This window comes from Oncorhynchus kisutch, linkage group LG15 (assembly GCF_002021735.2).
Source record: "Oncorhynchus kisutch isolate 150728-3 linkage group LG15, Okis_V2, whole genome shotgun sequence".
Classification (NCBI taxonomy): domain Eukaryota; kingdom Metazoa; phylum Chordata; class Actinopteri; order Salmoniformes; family Salmonidae; genus Oncorhynchus; species Oncorhynchus kisutch.
Genome location: NC_034188.2, coordinates 77,806,889 through 77,826,763, shown reverse-complemented (window position 1 = coordinate 77,826,763; position 19,875 = coordinate 77,806,889). Strand labels below are relative to the sequence as shown.

General features: G+C 43.0%; 1 protein-coding gene across 3 annotated transcripts in view; it reads right to left on the bottom strand.

The window, feature by feature from the left end:
* Positions 1-19,875, bottom strand: part of robo1 (roundabout, axon guidance receptor, homolog 1 (Drosophila)) — a 384,177-nt gene that overhangs the window by 290,037 nt on the left and 74,265 nt on the right. The window contains exon 1 of one of the 3 annotated variants that reach the window (XM_031791147.1): positions 16,885-17,798. The exons of the other annotated variants lie outside the window; for them this stretch is intronic. Within the exon in view, the coding sequence (XP_031647007.1) occupies positions 16,885-16,942 (58 nt within the window). The 5' untranslated portion in view covers positions 16,943-17,798. Of the gene's footprint in view, positions 1-16,884; positions 17,799-19,875 lie in introns of those variants that run through there. 3 annotated transcript variants of the gene reach the window in all.

Genomic DNA, 19,875 nt, shown 5'->3' with positions numbered 1-19,875 from the left:
CAAACGTTGCATTTACATGTATATTAATAACTGCTCTGATTGGAGCCAGTGGAAGGGTGAGAAAACAGGTCTGATCCAGGGACAACAGTAATGCAGGGTATAGGAGATATGCATATCATTCATTCAGCAGAGACAGGTGCTTTTAAAACAGCTGTAACTAAAACAGAACCCCAGTACTACAGTCAGAGCGAACTCTTCTCTGACTGAACACCACCCCAGTACTACAGTCAGACCGAACTCTTCTCTGACTGAACACCACCCCAGTACTACAGTCAGACCGAACTCTTCTCTGACTGAACACCACCCCAGTACTACAGTCAGACCGAACTCTTCTCTGACTGAACACCACCCCAGTACTACAGTCAGAGCTAACTCTTCTGACTGAACACCATCCCAGTACTACAGTCAGACCGAACTCTTCTCTGACTGAACACCACCTCAGTACTACAGTCAGAGCTAACTCTTCTCTGACTGAACACCACCCAGTACTACAGTCAGAGCTAACTCTTCTGACTGAACACCACCCCAGTACTACAGTCAGAGCTAACTCTTCTGACTGAACATCACTCCAGTACTACAGTCAGAGCTAACTCTTCTGACTAAACATCACCCCAGTACTACAGTCAGAACTAACTCTTCTGACTGAACATCACCCCAGTACTACAGTCAGACCTAACTCTTCTGACTGAACACAACCCCAGTACTACAGTCAGAGCTAACTCTTCTGACTGAACATCACCCCAGTACTACAGTCAGAACTAACTCTTCTGACTGAACACAACCCCAGTACTAAAGTCAGAGCTAACTATTCTCTGACTGAACACAACCCCAGTACTACAGTCAGAGCTAACTCTTCCGACTGAACACAACCCCAGTACTACAGTCAGAGCTAACTCTTCTGACTGAACACAACCCCAGTACTACAGTCAGACCTAACTCTTCTGACTGAACATCACCCCAGTACTACAGTCAGAACTAACTCTTCTGACTGAACACAACCCCGGTACTACAGTCAGAGCTAACTCTTCTCTGACTGAACACAACCCCAGTACTACAGTCAGAGTAACTCTTCTCTGACTGAACACAACCCCAGTACTACAGTCAGAGTAACTCTTCTCTGACTGAACACAACCCCAGTACTACAGTCAGAGTAACTCTTCTCTGACTGAACACAACCCCAGTACTACAGTCAGAGTAACTCTTCTCTGACTGAACACAACCCCAGTACTACAGTCAGAGTAACTCTTCTCTGACTGAACACAACCCCAGTACTACAGTCAGAGTAACTCTTCTCTGACTGAACACAACCCCAGTACTACAGTCAGAACTAACTCTTCTGACTGAACACAACCCCAGTACTACAGTCAGAGTAACTCTTCTCTGACTGAACACAACCCCAGTACTACAGTCAGAGTAACTCTTCTCTGACTGAACACAACCCCAGTACTACAGTCAGAGTAACTCTTCTCTGACTGAACACAACCCCAGTACTACAGTCAGAACTAACTCTTCTGACTGAACACAACCCCAGTACTACAGTCAGAGTAACTCTTCTCTGACTGAACACAACCCCAGTACTACAGTCACAGTAACTCTTCTCTGACTGAACACAACCGTAATGCTCTCTCCACTGAATTCTGCTCTCATGTACTGGTAGATAGAGAACAAATATTCCCAAAAGGAAAATTCATAGGACTGATTTAACAAATGGACAAAAAATACAAATATCTTTCAGGGATTAGCAATTATACCCGGGAGTGTTCTAGCCAATTATACCCGGTAGTGTTCTAGCCAATTATACCCGGTAGTGTTCTAGCCAATTATACCCGGTAGTGTTCTAGCCATACTGACTGTAAAAGTGCAGAGGGCTGAATAAAAAAATATATTTTCGTCATTTTCAGACTCTCTTATCAAGAGCAATTTACAAGAGCAATTGGGGTTAAGTGCCTTGCTCAAGAGCACATCGACAGATGTTTCACCCAGTCGGGGGATTCGAACCAGCGACCTTTCGGCTACTGGCCCAACGTTCTTAACCACTACATAATGCTGCGGTGTACAGTAGCTGGTTCAGGGTATCCTATATCTATCTGACATGACCTGGCCAGTGTTCACTACAGGACGATCAATGACACCTTGATAGAGGGGCAGTATTGGTGCTCTCTCTCCCCAAGGTCAAGCACACTCCTCCCTCCCGGCAGTATTTCTGTTCCTGTGACACGCTGTGAGGGGATGAGGTAGGGGGGTCTGAGGGGACAGGAGGATGAGGGGGACAGGCATGACCAGTACGCTCAGCTGGCACAGCCCGCCACAGAGAGTATGGCACTTAGGCAGAGAGCCAAGAACAAGAGAAAGCTCTGAAGGGCTGCCAGACAGTCAGGGAGGCCAGAAAACACCTAATGCTTTTTAAATGTTATTTAGAAGATGGCAGAGACAGATATGCTCAACTGTTTAGAGCCGTGTTACGTTTCAGTATTTGTCTGCTGAGCTGATGACCGTAACAGCTCCTAGCTATTCTAAATGTTCAGCCAAACACATTCTGAAACAAATCTCTGGACAGCTGGGCGTTGAGGGGGAATTTCAGCTACAGCGTTTGGTCAATGGTTCAACGGTAATGTCTGAGTGAAGAATCTCAACACGTCTCCATCGATGCCAAGAAGTTAAGGTGTAATAACTTGGCACAAAGGCATAACAGTGTGATAGTGTGAGGGTGTGCATGTGTGTATGGGCGACGTGTGTGTGTGCGACGTGTGTGTGTGTGTGTGTGTGTGCATATGCATGCATAAAGGGATATAGTTATAGGTCTTATTTATGGTAACTGAATGTGATTCAGTCTCGGAGGAACCACAACTCCTGTGGCAAAGCCTCAAAGGCACCAGTATGGGTCTGGGGAGTGGGGCATGACCAGACTCCAGCAGAGTGGAATAAAGCCCCAAAAAACAAAGGAACCTGGTCTGGAAAAACTAAACCAGAATGTAAGGCTTGCCTTGTGATGCACAGTAAATATTTTGTCCAAATTAATGACGGGGAAAATTCTGCCAAGAGGCTTTTTCTAGACATCCGCAGCAGTGAGAGTGTGCCTAGTCTGGTATTAAAAAGTAATTTCCTACTCCTGACAACTGACCGCTCCTGAGCCAGACTACTCTATAATAACCACCATACCATATGAACACATACCAACTGTCCTGTCCTGTCCAGTCTGCAGCCAACACGCTAGAAATGGTAAATGACCTGTCATGTACATACTGTAGATCTGGTTCTGACATCCTACTGTTCTACTTGATGAAAGCAGACGCACGGTCAGACAGACATCTGCCCCATTACTTTACACAAGCTCTTTCTCTTCCAGAAATGGAGTGGGTGGAGAGTGGAGGGTGGGGGTGGGTGGAGTTCTGCACAAGAACACAGCAATGTCAATTAATATATATTAATTATTGTAATTAGCCTTCCCCTGGGAAAACCCTTCACAAGTGTTTCATAAATGTCAATATGTCCCAGGGGGCGTGTCCTCTCTGTCCACTGAAATGTAACTGTTATTTACTCTGGCCTGACCCCCTTCTAACATGTTCTACATACACACATAACCACTACTGAGGCTACTGTTCAGCTGTGGCACACTCATGAAGACAGTCTGGCTATAGTAGTGACAGACTTGTGTTATATTACTAACACAGAATCCCAACGCATAAACATACAGTATGCTGTACTAAACCACTGACAGGTGTATGTTGAGCATGAAAAAAGGGGCATCTGGTCCACGGTACAGATTGCAGAACATTCTTCTATCTAGCATCATAGCCATTGGTCCCTGTCCCCGCCTCAGCCTGTCATACTGCAGTGAGTCAGTCAGTGATCCTGGCAGATCCTGGCTGCCAGAGAGAGGTCACTGATAGTGGACCTCGCTGAGGGGAATAAGAAGCATGGGTCCAGTCTAGGGATGATTTAGATCAGTAGAGAGAAGGAATTCAAGCTATGAGAGGACAGTGGAATGTCTGGTATGGACAACTGTACCTACACAAATCATCCTGATCCCTTTCCTTATCACTATCATTAGAACAGAGCAGAGGTCGACCTGTAATACAGAGCAGAGGTCAACCTGTAATACAGAGCAGAGGTCGACCTGTAATACAGAGCAGAGGTCGACCGTTAATACAGAGCAGAGGTCGACCTGTAATACAGAGCAGAGGTCGACCTGTAATACAGAGCAGAGGTCGACCTGTAATACAGAGCAGAGGTCAACCTGTAATACAGAGCAGAGGTCGACCTGTAATACAGAGCAGAGGTCGACCTGTAATACAGAGCAGAGGTCGACCTGTAATACAGAGCAGAGGTCGACCTGTAATACAGAGCAGAGGTCGACCGTTAATACAGAGCAGAGGTCAACCTGTAATACAGAGCAGAGGTCAACCTGTAATACAGAGCAGAGGTCGACCTGTAATACAGAGCAGAGGTCGACCGTTAATACAGAGCAGAGGTCGACCGTTAATACAGAGCAGAGGTCAACCTGTAATACAGAGCAGAGGTCAACCTGTAATACAGAGCAGAGGTCGACCGATAATAAAGAGCAGAGATTGACCTGTAATACAGAGCAGAGGTCAACCTGTAATACAGAGCAGAGGTCGACCTGTAATACAGAGCAGAGGTCGACCTGTAATACAGAGCAGAGGTCGACCGTTAATACAGAGCAGAGGTCGACCGTTAATACAGAGCAGAGGTCAACCTGTAATACAGAGCAGAGGTCAACCTGTAATACAGAGCAGAGGTCGACCGATAATAAAGAGCAGAGATTGACCTGTAATACAGAGCAGAGGTCAACCTGTAATACAGAGCAGAGGTCGACCTGTAATACAGAGCAGAGGTCGACCTGTAATACAGAGCAGAGGTCGACCTGTAATACAGAGCAGAGGTCGACCTGTAATACAGAGCAGAGGTCGACCTGTAATACAGAGCAGAGGTCGACCTGTAATACAGAGCAGAGGTCGACCTGTAATACAGAGCAGAGGTCGACCGGTAATACAGAGCAGAGGTCGACGGGTAATACAGAGCAGAGGTCGACCGGTAATACAGAGCAGAGGTCGACCGGTAATACAGAGCAGAGGTCGACCGGTAATACAGAGCAGAGGTCGACCGGTAATACAGAGCAGAGGTCTAGCTTGTCCTGCGTTGCAAATAATCAATGTGGTGCCTGTTAATTTATCATTGAATCACAGCCTACTTCGCCAAACGGGTGATGATTTAACAAGCGCATTCGTGAAAAAAGCACTGTCGTTGCACCAATGTACCTAACCATAAACACCAATGCCTTTCTTAAAATCAATACACACAAGTATATATTTTTTTAACCTGCATGTAGTTAAAAGAAATTCATGTAAGCAGGCAATATAAACTAAGGAAATTGTGTCACTTCTCTTGCGTTCAGTGCAAGCAGAGTCAGGGTATATGCAGCAGTTTGGTCCGCCTGGCTCGTTGCGAACTGTGTGAAGACCATTTCTTCCTAACAAAGACAGCAATTAATTTGCCAGAATTGTAAAAATTATGAAATAACATTGAAGGTTGTGCAATGTAACAGCATACTGTAGCCATACTGGGATCTAGGACAGAGTAGTTATATTGTAGCCACGCTGGGATCTAGGACAGAGTAGTTATACTGTAGCCATACTGGGATCTAGGACAGAGTAGTTATACTGTAGCCACGCTGGGATCTAGGACAGAATAGTTATACTGTAGCCACGCTGGGATCTAGGACAGAATAGTTATACTGTAGCCACGCTGGGATCTAGGACAGAGTAGTTATACTGTAGCCACGCTGGGATCTAGGACAGAATAGTTATACTGTAGCCACGCTGTACTGTAGCCATACTGGGATCTAGGACAGAGTAGTTATACTGTAGCCACGCTGGGATCTAGGACAGAATAGTTATACTGTAGCCATACTGGGATCTAGGACAGAGTAGTTATATTGTAGCCACGCTGGGATCTAGGACAGAATAGTTATACTGTAGCCACGCTGTACTGTAGCCATACTGGGATCTAGGACAGAGTAGTTATACTGTAGCCACGCTGGGATCTAGGACAGAATAGTTATACTGTAGCCATACTGGGATCTAGGACAGAATAGTTATACTGTAGCCACGCTGGGATCTAGGACAGAATAGTTATACTGTAGCCACGCTGGGATCTAGGACAGAATAGTTCTACTGTAGCCATGCTGGGATCTAGGACAGAATAGTTCTACTGTAGCCATGCTGGGATCTAGGACAGAATACTTCTACTGTAGCCATGCTGGGATCTAGGACAGAATAGTTATACTGTAGCCATACTGGGATCTAGGACAGAATAGTTATACTGTAGCCATGCTGGGATCTAGGACAGAATAGTTATACTGTAGCCACGCTGGGATCTAGGACAGAAGCTCTGCTTACTCTAATGTAGCTACCAGAGGCCAGATCTACAGCAGGGGTTGAAAGATTCTATAACTCAGCTACACATTTCCTATATTGAGTCAAGCTTATAGTTCAGATACGTTGACACACTAAAAACTGAGCGTAAAAGCATGAAGAATCTGGCTCATAGCCACCAACTGAATCGTTATTCTATTAGGGCTTTGGAAGCTGCAGCTCTGAGCTCTGTGTGTAGAGGGGAGGAAGTCCTAAGAGCAGCTCAAGGAGACTGGGTGGGGTGACAGTAATGTGTGATAAACAACATCACAGGCCTTTCATGGGGAGTACAAAGTGGTAGTTGCAGTAAAAATGCTCCATGAAAATGTGGAAATCCTAAAGCTGTAATGGGGTAAATGTATCAGGCTGCTGCCTGTGGCTGGAGACGTGAATGGTTATTGTGTCTGTCTGCTGCTCTGAGAGGGACTTAGCGTTGGACGTTATCTTAGCCCTGAAAGGCATTCAATAATAATGTTCAAGATGCTTAGGCCTACATGTTTGAATTCACCTATTTGCTTGAGATGTCATCACCATGGCTACTGCTGTAAGGTGGGAGCCCATCCAATAGCAGGTCTGTAGTGGTACATTTCAAGGTCACCTTGTGGTTAATTATGCTTTCAAGCAAGTCTGCCAGAGATATAGCGATCTCTCTCTCTCTCTCTCTCTCTCTCTCTATTGCTCTCTCTCTCTATTGCTCTCTCTCTCTCTCTCTATTGCTCTCTCTCTCTCCCTCAATTCAAAGGGCTTTATTGGCATGGGAAACAAATGTTTCTAGATCGAATCCCTGAGCTGACAAGGTCAAAATCTGTCGTTCTGCCCCTGAAACTGAACCCACTGTTCCTAGGCCGTCATTGTAAATAAGAATTTGTTCTTAACTGACTTGCCTAGTTAAATAAAAATTGCCTAGTTAAATTAAAACAAATTAAAAATAGATAATAATTAAAAGTGAAATGAACAATAAAAATTAACAATAAACATTAAACATAAAAGTAGTCTAGCTAGTTTATAACATCACTTCAGGAAGTAGAGGAAGAAAAGCTGAGGCGCTTTAATTGGATATAGAAAATGCATGTAAAGGTTTTAGAAGGCTCAATGGAGGATGGTCTGAGAAGGCAAGTTGGTAAGGGGAAGGATCTATGAGTATAAATCAACTAATTAGTGGCCTCTCTTTTTTCTGCTAATTGAATCCCTTCTACTCAATCTCTTTATGGTGTTTTCCCCTGACAGACATAACCAAAGACCAGTTTTAGCATTTCAAAAGTGTATCCAAGCCATCCAGCAGGAGTGCGGTCACCAAGGCAGGGAGGCAGGCTGATCTCAGGGGGGAGAAGTGGAGAAATAAATGGTAAGACAGAGATAAAGGCTGTCTTCAATGCCATCTTTCAGTCTCCCCAGTGGAGGAAATTAAAGGGAGGGAGGACGGATTATTACATATTTTTTTAAATGCACAGGGCACAGCACCCCATGAAAGCACAGCTTCTTCACCACAACAAAAGCTTAATGGGTTGGTTGGACTACTGGGAGTTAGTTCCTGAGCAGGCAGAATTTAGATCCACCAGGGTTGGGCTGCCTGGCCAGACCACCACCACAGACCCAGTCTTTCTCCCATTTACTCAGCAGTTCTAATGCCAGTCTCCTCTGCCACCATATGGCCACCTTCAAACATAAAAAAGTAACTCTGTCCTTGTCATGGAGTCTCCACTCAGCACATTGTCCATGAGGCTGTGGGGAAACAACACGCACTGTGAACAAGGAGAGTCAGACCAAGAACAGTCCCCGAGCAACTGTCATGTACATGTGACTGCTCCGTCCACATCCCCTCAACCTCCCACCCCTCTGTCCCCCTTCCTTCCACACCCTGGGGCAGCCTTTGTGTACCACCTCCCCCTCCACCCCTCAGTCCTTCAGAAATATCCCCTCCCCTCCTCCACGCCTCACAATCTCCCTGTTGAGGCGACACAATGCTGCCTCCCCATCCCAGTCCCTTTCTGCACGTCAGCCTGCTCTATCTGTCCAAGGCTCTCTGCTGACCAGACACTAAAAAAGACAAGTCTTTAAAAACTGGTCCCAAACAAAAAGGGGGGATAGGGGTGAGAGAAAAGGGAGAAGGGAGCGCTGTGTACTCTCCTGCTGAGTGAACAACACCACTTTATACCAATGGACTGGTGAGGAAACCACACAGTAGAATGGAACAAACACAGCTGTGTTCAGGACAACTGTTGGAGAGAAATGTGTCACACAACATGTGGTCGGACACCTTTTTATGGCTTCAAGTTGCCACGAAATAATGTTTTATCACATTCAACTGTATGTTTCCCACATAATGTCTGGTTATTAATTGCTAAGTAATCCCATATGTCTGTGCTACAAGCTCCGAGAGGTCTACATGTTAGACTTGTCAAAGGAAAATGAAACAGCCAACATCATTCATCCAGTGTAGACACAACATCTATCATTCCACACACAGGTCAAACAGAAGAGGCTTGATTTCTTTGTAAATTATTATTAAAACAACCATAGTGACTGACACACGAGTGTCATATCCATCGGCTCAGAAAGACGATTCCATCACATCCAATTATGGGTGTGTTTTATTTAGGCACGAGGGAGTGTGGTATATGACCAATATATACCACGGATAAGGGATGTTCTTAAGCATGAATCAACACGGAGTGCCTGGATACAGCTCTTAGCAGTGGTATTTTGGCCATATACCACAAACCCAGAGGTGCCTTATTGCTATGGTCAGATTCAAGTTTATCGTCGAAGGAATGAGAGTTACACCGAGGCCTGTACTCTGGAGCAGAATCAATTTGGAGGTGCAGGGTCCGTCATGGTCTGGGGCGGTGTGTCACAGCATCATCGGACTGAGCTTGTTGTCATTGCAGGCAATCTCAATGCTGTGTGTTACAGGGATGACATCCTCCTCCCTCATGTGGTACCCTTCCTGCAGGCTCATCCTGACATGCATAACAATGCCACCAGCCATACTGCTCATTCTGTGAGAGATTTCCTGCAAGACAGGAATGTCAGTGTTCTGCATTGGCCAGCAAAGAGCCCAGATCTCAATCCCATTGAGCACATCTGGGACCTGTTGGATTGGAGGATGAGGGGTAGGGCCATTCCCCCCAGAAATGTCTGGGAACTTGCAGGTGTCTTGTTAATGACATCCTAGTGTTGTTGGGTTGTAGACCTGTTAATGTCATCACAGCGTTGTTGGGTTGTAGACATGTTAATGTCATCATAGCGTTGTTGGGTTGTAGACCTGTTAATGTCATCATAGTGTTATTGGGTTGTAGACCTGTTAATGTCATCACAGTGTTGTTGGGTTGTAGACCTGTTAATGTCATCATAGCGTTGTTGGGTTGTAGACCTGTTAATGTCATCACAGTGTTGTTGGGTTGTAGACCTGTTAATGTCATCATAGCGTTGTTGGGTTGTAGACCTGTTAATGTCATCACAGTGTTGTTGGGTTGTAGACCTGTTAATGTCATCACAGTGGTGTTGGGTTGTAGACCTGTTAATGTCATCATAGTGTTGTTGGGTTGTAGACCTGTTAATGTCATCATAGCGTTGTTGGGTTGTTGACCTGTTAATGTCATCATAGTGTTGTTGGGTTGTAGACCTGTTAATGTCATCATAGCGTTGTTGGGTTGTTGACCTGTTAATGTCATCACAGTGTTGTTGGGTTGTAGACCTGTTAATGTCATCACAGTGTTGTTGGGTTGTAGACCTGTTAATGTCATCATAGCGTTGTTGGGTTGTAGACCTGTTAATGTCATCACAGTGTTGTTGGGTTGTAGACCTGTTAATGTCATCATAGTGTTGTTGGGTTGTAGACCTGTTAATGTCATCACAGTGTTGTTGGGTTGTAGACCTGTTAATGTCATCATAGTGTTGTTGGGTTGTAGACCTGTTAATGTCATCATAGCGTTGTTGGGTTGTTGACCTGTTAATGTCATCACAGTGTTGTTGGGTTGTAGACCTGTTAATGTCATCACAGTGTTGTTGGTTTGTTGACCTGTTAATGTCATCACAGTGTTGTTGGGTTGTAGACCTGTTAATGTCATCACAGTGTTGTTGGGATGTAGACCTGTTAATGTCATCATAGTGTTGTTGGGTTGTAGACCTGTTAATATCTTCCTAGTGTGTCTCCACAGGGTTAGGGTTGGGGTTATAGAGTCCAGTGCCATGTTGGGCTGGAGACTTGTTATTCTCCTCGGGGTTTAACTATGTCTTCTCTCAGCTCAGCCCCACAGACAGCCTGACGCACACTGATGCATTAACTAAGCCTTTAACCAGTGCAGTGACCATACATACCCAGTGTCTCCACACACCCCTCCCTCGCCCCTCAACCCGGCCTGGGAAGAGGTACCACTGCATTCTTCAGGGGTTTAAAATACGGAGAGAGGGGCACAGTGAGGTTTCCTCCGTTTCCTCCAATCAGAACTATCTCAGTGTCCTCTATAAGAAGTGCTTATTAGTCCGGCTGCAGCCTGAGTCTGCAAATTACACAACTATTGATGTCAAATGGATGTGGTAATTCATCCAATTAAAGTGTTATTTTAGGCCCATTAAAGGAAGAGGGTTTAGGGGAAAGTAGCTCATTAAGAGTCACTGACTGTAGATTTATCTCCGTCAAACAAACCGCTATGAAATGTTTATCTACTCAGTCACTAATGACCAGGGTGAGTTGGTGATTTAGACATAACTCTCCCTCCATCCCTCCCTCCCTCCCTCCGAGATGTACACAGATCATGTGGGCCGTCCTCCTGCATTCCTCTGCTAACTACTCAGTGTGGTTTGATAGAGCTAAAACCAGAGTTGGACTAATCCTGGATCTCAGGGTGTAAACTGTGCTTGATTAGGATTAGAGTAATGGGGATTAGGTGTCTGAAAGCTGTTCATGGAGCTGTGTGGAATCTGTCATCTCAAACTGGTGTCACAGATTAGATTTTTTTTTTAAATCACACTTTGTGCTTACTTGAGCTCAGCAGTAAACACAAAGGTATCCTTTATACACCACAGAGTGCTGATGTTGTTTTTTTATTTTTCTATCAAACACAGTCCATGAAAGTGTGTGTTTGGTACAGAGTGGGAGAGTCTATAATGACTGCAGGTATTAGACAGGGAGGAATGTGAAAGTGAGAGGAGTGGAGGTGGAGACAGGGTTCACCTGTGAGCTGAGCTCTGGTGCTCATTAATTGGCTGTGGTGCCTGCTGTGTCCTGTCATACCACCAGTTGGGGGGGGCTACAATTTATTATCTACATTTAGGAGTCAATTTGTCAAGACCTCAACTGCTCTGGGCTGAGGCTGATGAAAAGAGGTTCACTCTCACTGCCCAGCCCTATAACCAACATCCTGGCTCTGACACACACACAAACACACACACACAAACACCAGGGAGGCTACACCTAGACATTATCACACAGGAGAGGCAACTGGAGAGAGAGAAAGCAAGCAGGAGTGATTCATCTACTATAGTCTGTCCATCATGTCTGTTAAAACTGAATACTCATTTTGACTTGGCAGTTGGCACCTTCAGTTTGTGTATGTAGATACCTGTACAGTTTGTGTATGTAGATACCTGTACAGTTTGTGTATGTAGATACCTGTACAGTTTGTGCATTTAGATACCTGTACAGTTTGTGTATGTAGATACCTGTACAGTTTGTGCATTTAGATACCTGTACAGTTTGTGTATGTAGATACCTGTACAGTTTGTGCATTTAGATACCTGTACAGTTTGTGCATTTAGATACCTGTACAGTTTGTGTATGTAGATACCTGTACAGTTTGTGCATTTAGATACCTGTACAGTTTGTGCATTTAGATACCTGTACAGTTTGTGTATGTAGATACCTGTACAGTTTGTGTATGTAGATACCTGTACAGTTTGTGCATTTAGATACCTGTACTAGTACACGTGGACAAATGTGGTTTAAACCCGGCCTTATGTCAACTGGTGAAACAGTAAAGTTGACTGATAATGACTGATTGAAATATAACTAGGTTACTTCCCCTTCAGTCAACATAAGCCTAGTGCAAAATGACTCCGACTTATTGTTTTCAATGCAGCTGAAATGAAGGAAATTAAGCTCTTGACCTTCAGTCCAGCAGGATGTTTACAGTATCATCAAGGTGAGTAAGTTCTGGTGGGGAGAACTCTGAGGACCGATAGCAGGCTGAGATAGGAGCCATTTAGCGTTTAGCAACAGGATGAATCACATGATAACAGGGGACCACGTGATGGACATGGGTATCAATGTACTACCCCTGAAAGAGCCAGACGGCAAACCAGCAAGTCATCACAGGTCTGAGAGGGGTAAAGATCACCTCTCACTCATACACTCACTGATAAGCCTCACCTTATCATGACCATAAAGTGCAAGTAATGAAGATGATTCACTGATAATGTAGAAACAATAAAAATCGAATTACTTGTAACTGACCAAATTCCTAGTTCACACAGGAGCATTCTTGACACAGCCCCACCCAGGGAGGATCAGCCCTGGTCTGCTCTGCCATGGAGGCTGAAATGTGACCCCTGACCTCTATCCCTGCAGATGCTACACTACACTGATTCCCCCTCTGAATGGCACACATACACAATCCATGTCTCAATTGTCTCAAGGCTTAAGAATCCTTCTTTAACCTGTCTCCTCTCCTTCATCTTTAACCTGTCTCCTCTCCTTCATCTTTAACCTGTCTCCTCTCCTTCATCTACACTGATTTGTAGTTGATTTAACAGGTCACATCAAAAAGGATCATAGTTTCACCTGGATTCACCTGGTCAGTCTGTCATGGAAGAGCAGGTGTTGCTAATGATTTGTCCACTCAGTATATCTCTCTCGCTCTATTATATGTGAGAATAATTTGAATGTGCTGGTGTTTTTATAGTCTTTTTTGTCCAACAATAAATACATTTTATTTCTTGGGGGCCAAATAAAACCACCAGAGGGCCGCCAGTTGGGGAACCCTGCTATAGAGTGAGAAGACACAGCTCACAGAGTGTTGGTGGCATCTCTTCTGTCAACTAGACCCGTACATACATACTTCACAACTTACATTTCAGTTTCAATTACAATATACATGTTTTATGGAGTCAATCACCATCATACCCAGCCATATCATTTCTTCATTTAGTTTTAAGTTGTTCTAACTCTGTTCATGATCTGCTGAAATAGTAAGTGTTTTAAAGCACATTAACCAGAGTACTAAGCATTAAGTACAGGTAGGCTATAATATTCTGCCAGGTTTAAACTGGAAAACAATTCCCTGAGACTTAGATGTAATTACATCGGCCAACTGAAGCTATAATACACTGCAATCAACAGGAGACTGGAAGTCATAACTGTTTCTTTCAATAGTAACCTACCTTTCATGAGTTTACAATCAACTGTCATTACATCAAAGTTGCAATACATACAACTCTGCTTTATGCTATGAAAAGCTTGTGAACTGTGAACCTAAACATTTAAAATCAGTGTTGAGTCAAAATGAATAAGGTGGATTTTTGCTATACATCCACTCTGGGATGGCAGGCATTAGCCACCTCATAATAGAGTATGAGCAACTGACCTGGAAAGCCCAGAGTATAGGCCCAGGTCTATAAAGACACTGATGTGAGAGAATGTGAGAAAGAGAGAGAGAGAGAATGAGAGAGAGAGAGAGAAAGAAAGAGACTCAGAGAGAGAGAAAGATAGGGGAAGAGAGGGAGAGAACGAGAGAGAAAGAGACTCAGAGAGAGAGAAAGAGAGGGGGAGAAAGAGAACGAGAGAGAAAGAGACTCAGAGAGAGAGAAAGAGAGAGAAGAAAAGCGAGAGAGAGAGAGAGAGAGACTCATAGAGAGATAGGGAGAGGGGGGAGACTCAGAGAGTGAGAGAGTAATGGACAGAGAGAGAGACAGAGAGAGAACCATTTGCACATCATTACAACACTTTATATACATAATGACATTTGTAAAGTCTTTATCCTTTTGAAACTTCTGTACGTGTAATGTTTACTGTTCATTTTTATTTCACTTTATATATTATCTACCTCACTCGCTTTTGCAATGTTAACACATGTTTCCCATGCCAATAAAGCCCATTGAATTGAGAGAGCGAGAGAGAGGAGAGAGAGAGAAAATACAAGTAGATTTAGAGTATATTGGTTTTGTACATTCAGCTAACCCAGCAGTGTTGTTGTGGCTGTTCTGGCATTACACTCCTGAGTTCACTCCTTTAGTACATCACAACGTTGAGAGAGTCTGGCGAGACACGAACCAAACAGCACGCAATAGAGGAAGAAAATTAGCCACAAAATGATTACGTCTGAGTAATGGATTGCTGAACAATGTCTTTGATGCCAAAATGCCACCAGCAAAATGGTGTATGTTTGAAATGAATGCCACATTGTATATGCATTTCCATTTTGACAAGTAGAACAAGTTCCCACAGCACCACACAAAGCTACACAGTAGTTGCAACACAGTAAGAGTAGTTATACGTCAGAATGTAAAACTGGGAACCAATCTCTTTCATGTCCAAACAGAACACAGATGAGCTGGTGTTGGGTTGTCAGTAGTTACCACAGCGACAAAGTCATAAACCCTGCCAATTTCTCAAATGTCTCTTCTTAAAATGGGATTTTAAACCTAATCCTCCTAACCCTAACCCTAACCTTCAGGACAGGGCTTTGTCACAGTGCTAACTTTAGGCTTAAATTAAGACCAACAAGCATGGTTTGTTTTCATGAATTTTTAAGATAGACTATTTTGACTTTGTGGCTGTGGTAACTAGTGGAAACCACACCTGTTCTAGAAATGGACAGTGGTGGGAAAACATACAGTACTTGAGTACAAGAAAAGACACCTTAACAGAAAGTAAAGACACGGTAATAGAACGTTACTCAAGTTAAAGTGAAAGTCACCCACTACTTGAGTAAAAGCCTAAAAGTATTTGATTTTAAATATCAAAAGTAAATGCAACTGCTAAATTATACTTAAGTATCAAAAGTAAAAGTATTACTCATTTACAATTCCTTATATTAAGCAAAGTAGACGGCACAAGTTTCTTGTTTAAAAAATGTACTGTTAGCCAGGGGCAGACTCTGACACTCAGACATTATTTACAAAAGATGCATTATGCTTAGTGAGTCCGCCAAATCAGAGGCAGTGGATGACCAGGGATGTTCTCTTGATAAGTGTGTGAATTAGACAATGTTCCTGTTTTGTTAAGCATTCAAAATGTAACTAGTACTTTTGGTTGTCAGGGAAAATGTATGGAGTAAAAAGTACAATATTTCCTTAAGGAATGTAGTGAAGTAAAACTAAAAGTTGTCAAACATAGAAATAGTAAAGTAAAGTACAGATACCCCCCCCAAAAAAGTATACTTAAGTAGTACTATAAAGTATTTTTCCTTAAGTACTTTACACCACTGGAAATGGACCACGCTATCACCAGGACAAACACTGCAGCCCAATATCCACAGGGTCCACCACTGTCTGTTTGAGTGATGAGGACAGCTCCCTCCAAGCCTCCCACAGGAATCACTGTGATAGGCCTGCATACTGCACTCTGCACTGTTCAAGCATTTCCGGGTTAGAAAGCTAGTCCGCCCCCTCACCCATCCCTGAAAGTAGACTTTTTGCAGTCAAAAACAGCAGAAGTACTTTTTACAGTATACTGATGCACTCTCAGTACCCTTTGATTGATCATGCTGTTCATGTCAGGAGAAGTAGTCCAATAGGCCTCTCAGCCCTTCGCATGTTATTGCATGATTTAGTTGGTCTTTATTCAATTATTTAACTAGTCAAGTCAGTTAAGAACAAATTCTACCCCGGCCAAACCCGGATGATGCTGGGCCAATTGTGCGCCGCCCTATGGGACTCCCAACCACGGCCAGATTTGATACAGCCTGGATTTGAACCAGGGACTGTAGTGACACCTTAGACCGCTGCACCACTCAGGAGTCTTAAAGAGGATTAAGAACAGGTACTACTGTACTTGAAAACACCTTCTGAAGCTCTTGTTGTTTGAAGTGTATTTAACTGTCACTTCTGTACAATAAAGGAATTGACTATTTATTCCTGGATTCTCTAATTGATATTAAAATGTGTAGTCGTACTTCACATTGTATAGCCTTGCAAACAAAACGAAACATTTTGCCCCAGCACTGATTATACATTTTTAGGTTCACAGGTCTCAGTTTCACACTTTCATAATTGACCTGCTATTGAAAAAGTATAGATCTAGGCTACTTTTCTTAGCAACGAATTACTTGGCTATGTAAGTACAGTGAGGGATGGTACAATGTATTATCATACATTATAGAATATAATGCATAGATTGTGCAGTAAAAGTACATTACTATATGCAATTGAATGGTACATCTTATATTCATACCAAATGTCCAACCCAGGTGTGTCCAAATGCAAAGCATCAAGTGAATGATCAGTTGCCTACCTGAGCACACATGGAGAATTCCAAGTAAAACCGACATCCCAATAGAAGTTGGTGACATTATTCAACGTCTCTCGTCTGAGAATATTGCTTAATTAATCCAAATTATTCGTGAAATACTTCAACAATCCACTCCTTCATAATCTTGATGTCAATTTCAAAACTGGTTTTAGAATACCGAGAAAATTACGAAATAAAATAATGTTTTTTTTAATATTTAAAATGTTAGTCCAATATCTCGTCTCAAAAGTTGTATTCCATGAATTGTGGAGAATATAAAAATCTACCGAGAACAAACTGCCCGCAAAATGGGAATAGGACGCTTGCTCTGCGGTGTATCAATAGTAATAAACTGACGTGATATCCAAAAGCTATGGAAGCAAGTTTCGATCTTTAAAAAAAAAATGTTTTACATGTTATTTAGGCACGTTTAGAATAGTTCTATCGCTTCTTGGAGTTTGTCATCACGTCTCAGTCGTGCGTTCTCGTTTAACGGGTAACTGTATAATCCAATTCAAATAATCCTCTTCCCATTTATATGGATAATAAAGTAAGGAAATCACAGGCAACAATCCAGAGAGAAAACACCACAAAGTAATTTGTGAAACAAAAAACCAGTGGAGGTCCGTTGTAAACCCCTCCTAGAGAATCGATGCTTGCAGTCACATCATTTAGGTCCGTTTTTGAATCTGTCACTTGACAACGGGAACTTCAGAAGTTTCTTTTCTCCGGGTTTAGATAGGCAAAAGGCTGGACACTTTGTAACCCGGATCCATCGGTCGTGGATCACTACTACTTTTCCATCAATTCAGTGGCCCTTTGGGTTACCAAAGTTTCAACCCACAAAAGCGTATTTGGGTTTTCGAATCCCCTGTGTGCACCGCGGACCCCTTCACCTCGGGCAGGGGGGATTCGAATTCACATTCACAGCCCTTCATTCACTGGAGTTGAATGCCTCGTCAAATGGTATGTGCCATTCTCCCCCCTTCAAGAAGCTTACAATTGGTTTTTCCATAGAATAAATTTAACCTCTTACAGGCTGGATTGGTGAGCGCAGCGCAGATGAGCGATCAAATCTTTTCAGTTACGGAGGTGACTGGTAACATTTATGTATGTTGCCTACCACAATACAGTTATGTTTGTTATTCACAATCCCCATGCACGTGGTAAACCTATAGGTAGCCTATGTGTGTGAAGGATAGACAGGCCACGTGGTAAACCTATAGGTAGCCTATGTGTGTGAAGGATAGACAGGCCACGCGTTAGACTTTTCCCTGTTCTTACACATTCCGATGTTATACTAAGCAATAGTATGCAATAATAATAATGGTAATAATAATAATAGAATAGAATATAGAGTTGAAAATAACACAAGCCCTGTTTTGGTTGACTTAAAGTAATTTCTGTTTCCCAAAAATGTAACATCTTCTAGAAGAGAAAAAAACAATATGACAACTATTAACCTACAACCTATAGAATAAGATGTTTTCTCAAAATCAATGCACAGAAGCCATAGGATATCAAGTAATGACCTATTTTAGTGGCAACAGAACTACACTATTTATACAAAAGGTATGTGGACACCCCTTCAAATGAGTGGATTCAGCTGTTTCACCCACACCCGTTGCTGACAGGTGTATAAAACCGAGCACACAGCCATGCAATCTCCATAGAAAACATTGAATAGAATGGCCTTACCGAAGAGCTCAGTGACTTTCAGTTCATAAAATGTCTGCCCAGCTAGAGCTGCCCCGGTCAACTGTACGTGCTGTTACTACGAAGTGGTAGGCCACAAGCTCACAGAAAGGGACCGCCGAGTGCTGAAGCGCACCGCACGTATAAATTCTTCTGTCTTCGGTTGCAAAACTTACTACCAAGTTCCAAACTGCCTCTGGTAGCAATGTCAACACTAGAACTGTTCATCAGGTGCTTCATGAAATGTGTTTCCATGGCCGAGCAGCCGCTCACAAGCCTAAGTTCACCATGCATTTTTATTTATTTTTATTTTTATTTCACCTTTATTTAACCAGGTTGGCAAGGTTCTCATTTACAACTGCGACCTGGCCAAGATAGAGCAAAGCAGTGCGACACAAACAACAACACAGAGTTACACATGGGATAAACAAACGTACAGTCAATAACACAATAGAAAAATCTGTATACAGTGTGTGCAAATGAAGTAAGGAGGTAAGGCAATAAATAGGCCAATAGTGGCAAAGTAATTACAATATAGCAAGAAGAAATACTGGTGTGCAAAAGAGCAGAAAAACAAAAACAAATATTGGGATGAGGTAGGTAGCGAGGTCCATACAGAAATCTTTTGTCAATATCAGTGTGGAAGAACTTGACTGAACTGGACTGCGCAGAGCCCTGACCTCAACCCCATCAAACACTTTTGGGATGAATTGGAATGCCGACTGCGAGCCAGGCCTAATTGCCCAACATCAATGCCCAACCTCACTAATGGACTTGTGGCTGAATGGAAGCAAATCCCCGCAGCAATGTTTGAACATCTGTGGAAAGCCTTCCCAGAAGAGTGGAGGCTGTTATAGCAGCAAAGGGGGGACCAACCTCATATTAATGCCCATGATTTTGGGTAGAGATGTTTGACGAGCAGGTGTCCACATACTTTTGGTCATGTAGTGTATCTGTTCTATACTCCCAAGCTCATGCTTTGGCTTTCTGCTGGAGTGAGATACAAATCTTAATCAGTCAATTCAAATTCACTTTAGGGGCGATTATCTTGGAACTAGGTTTCTCTTAACCATGATCAAAGATGCTAATCTACTTTAAAATGTGTAAGATTTGCTAAACGAGAAAAACTTTTGTCATTGTCTTTTCAATGCAGTTCTTTTGCATTTAATCAATTCTAGTTTAAAAAAAATGTCTAGTCTGTGATTTTAGACAATACTCCAGCAATGACAGGTATTCATTAAAAAAGATGGTTGAATTTGATTAATTTTATGAGTAAATGTTTTATGTAAAAGGTTCATT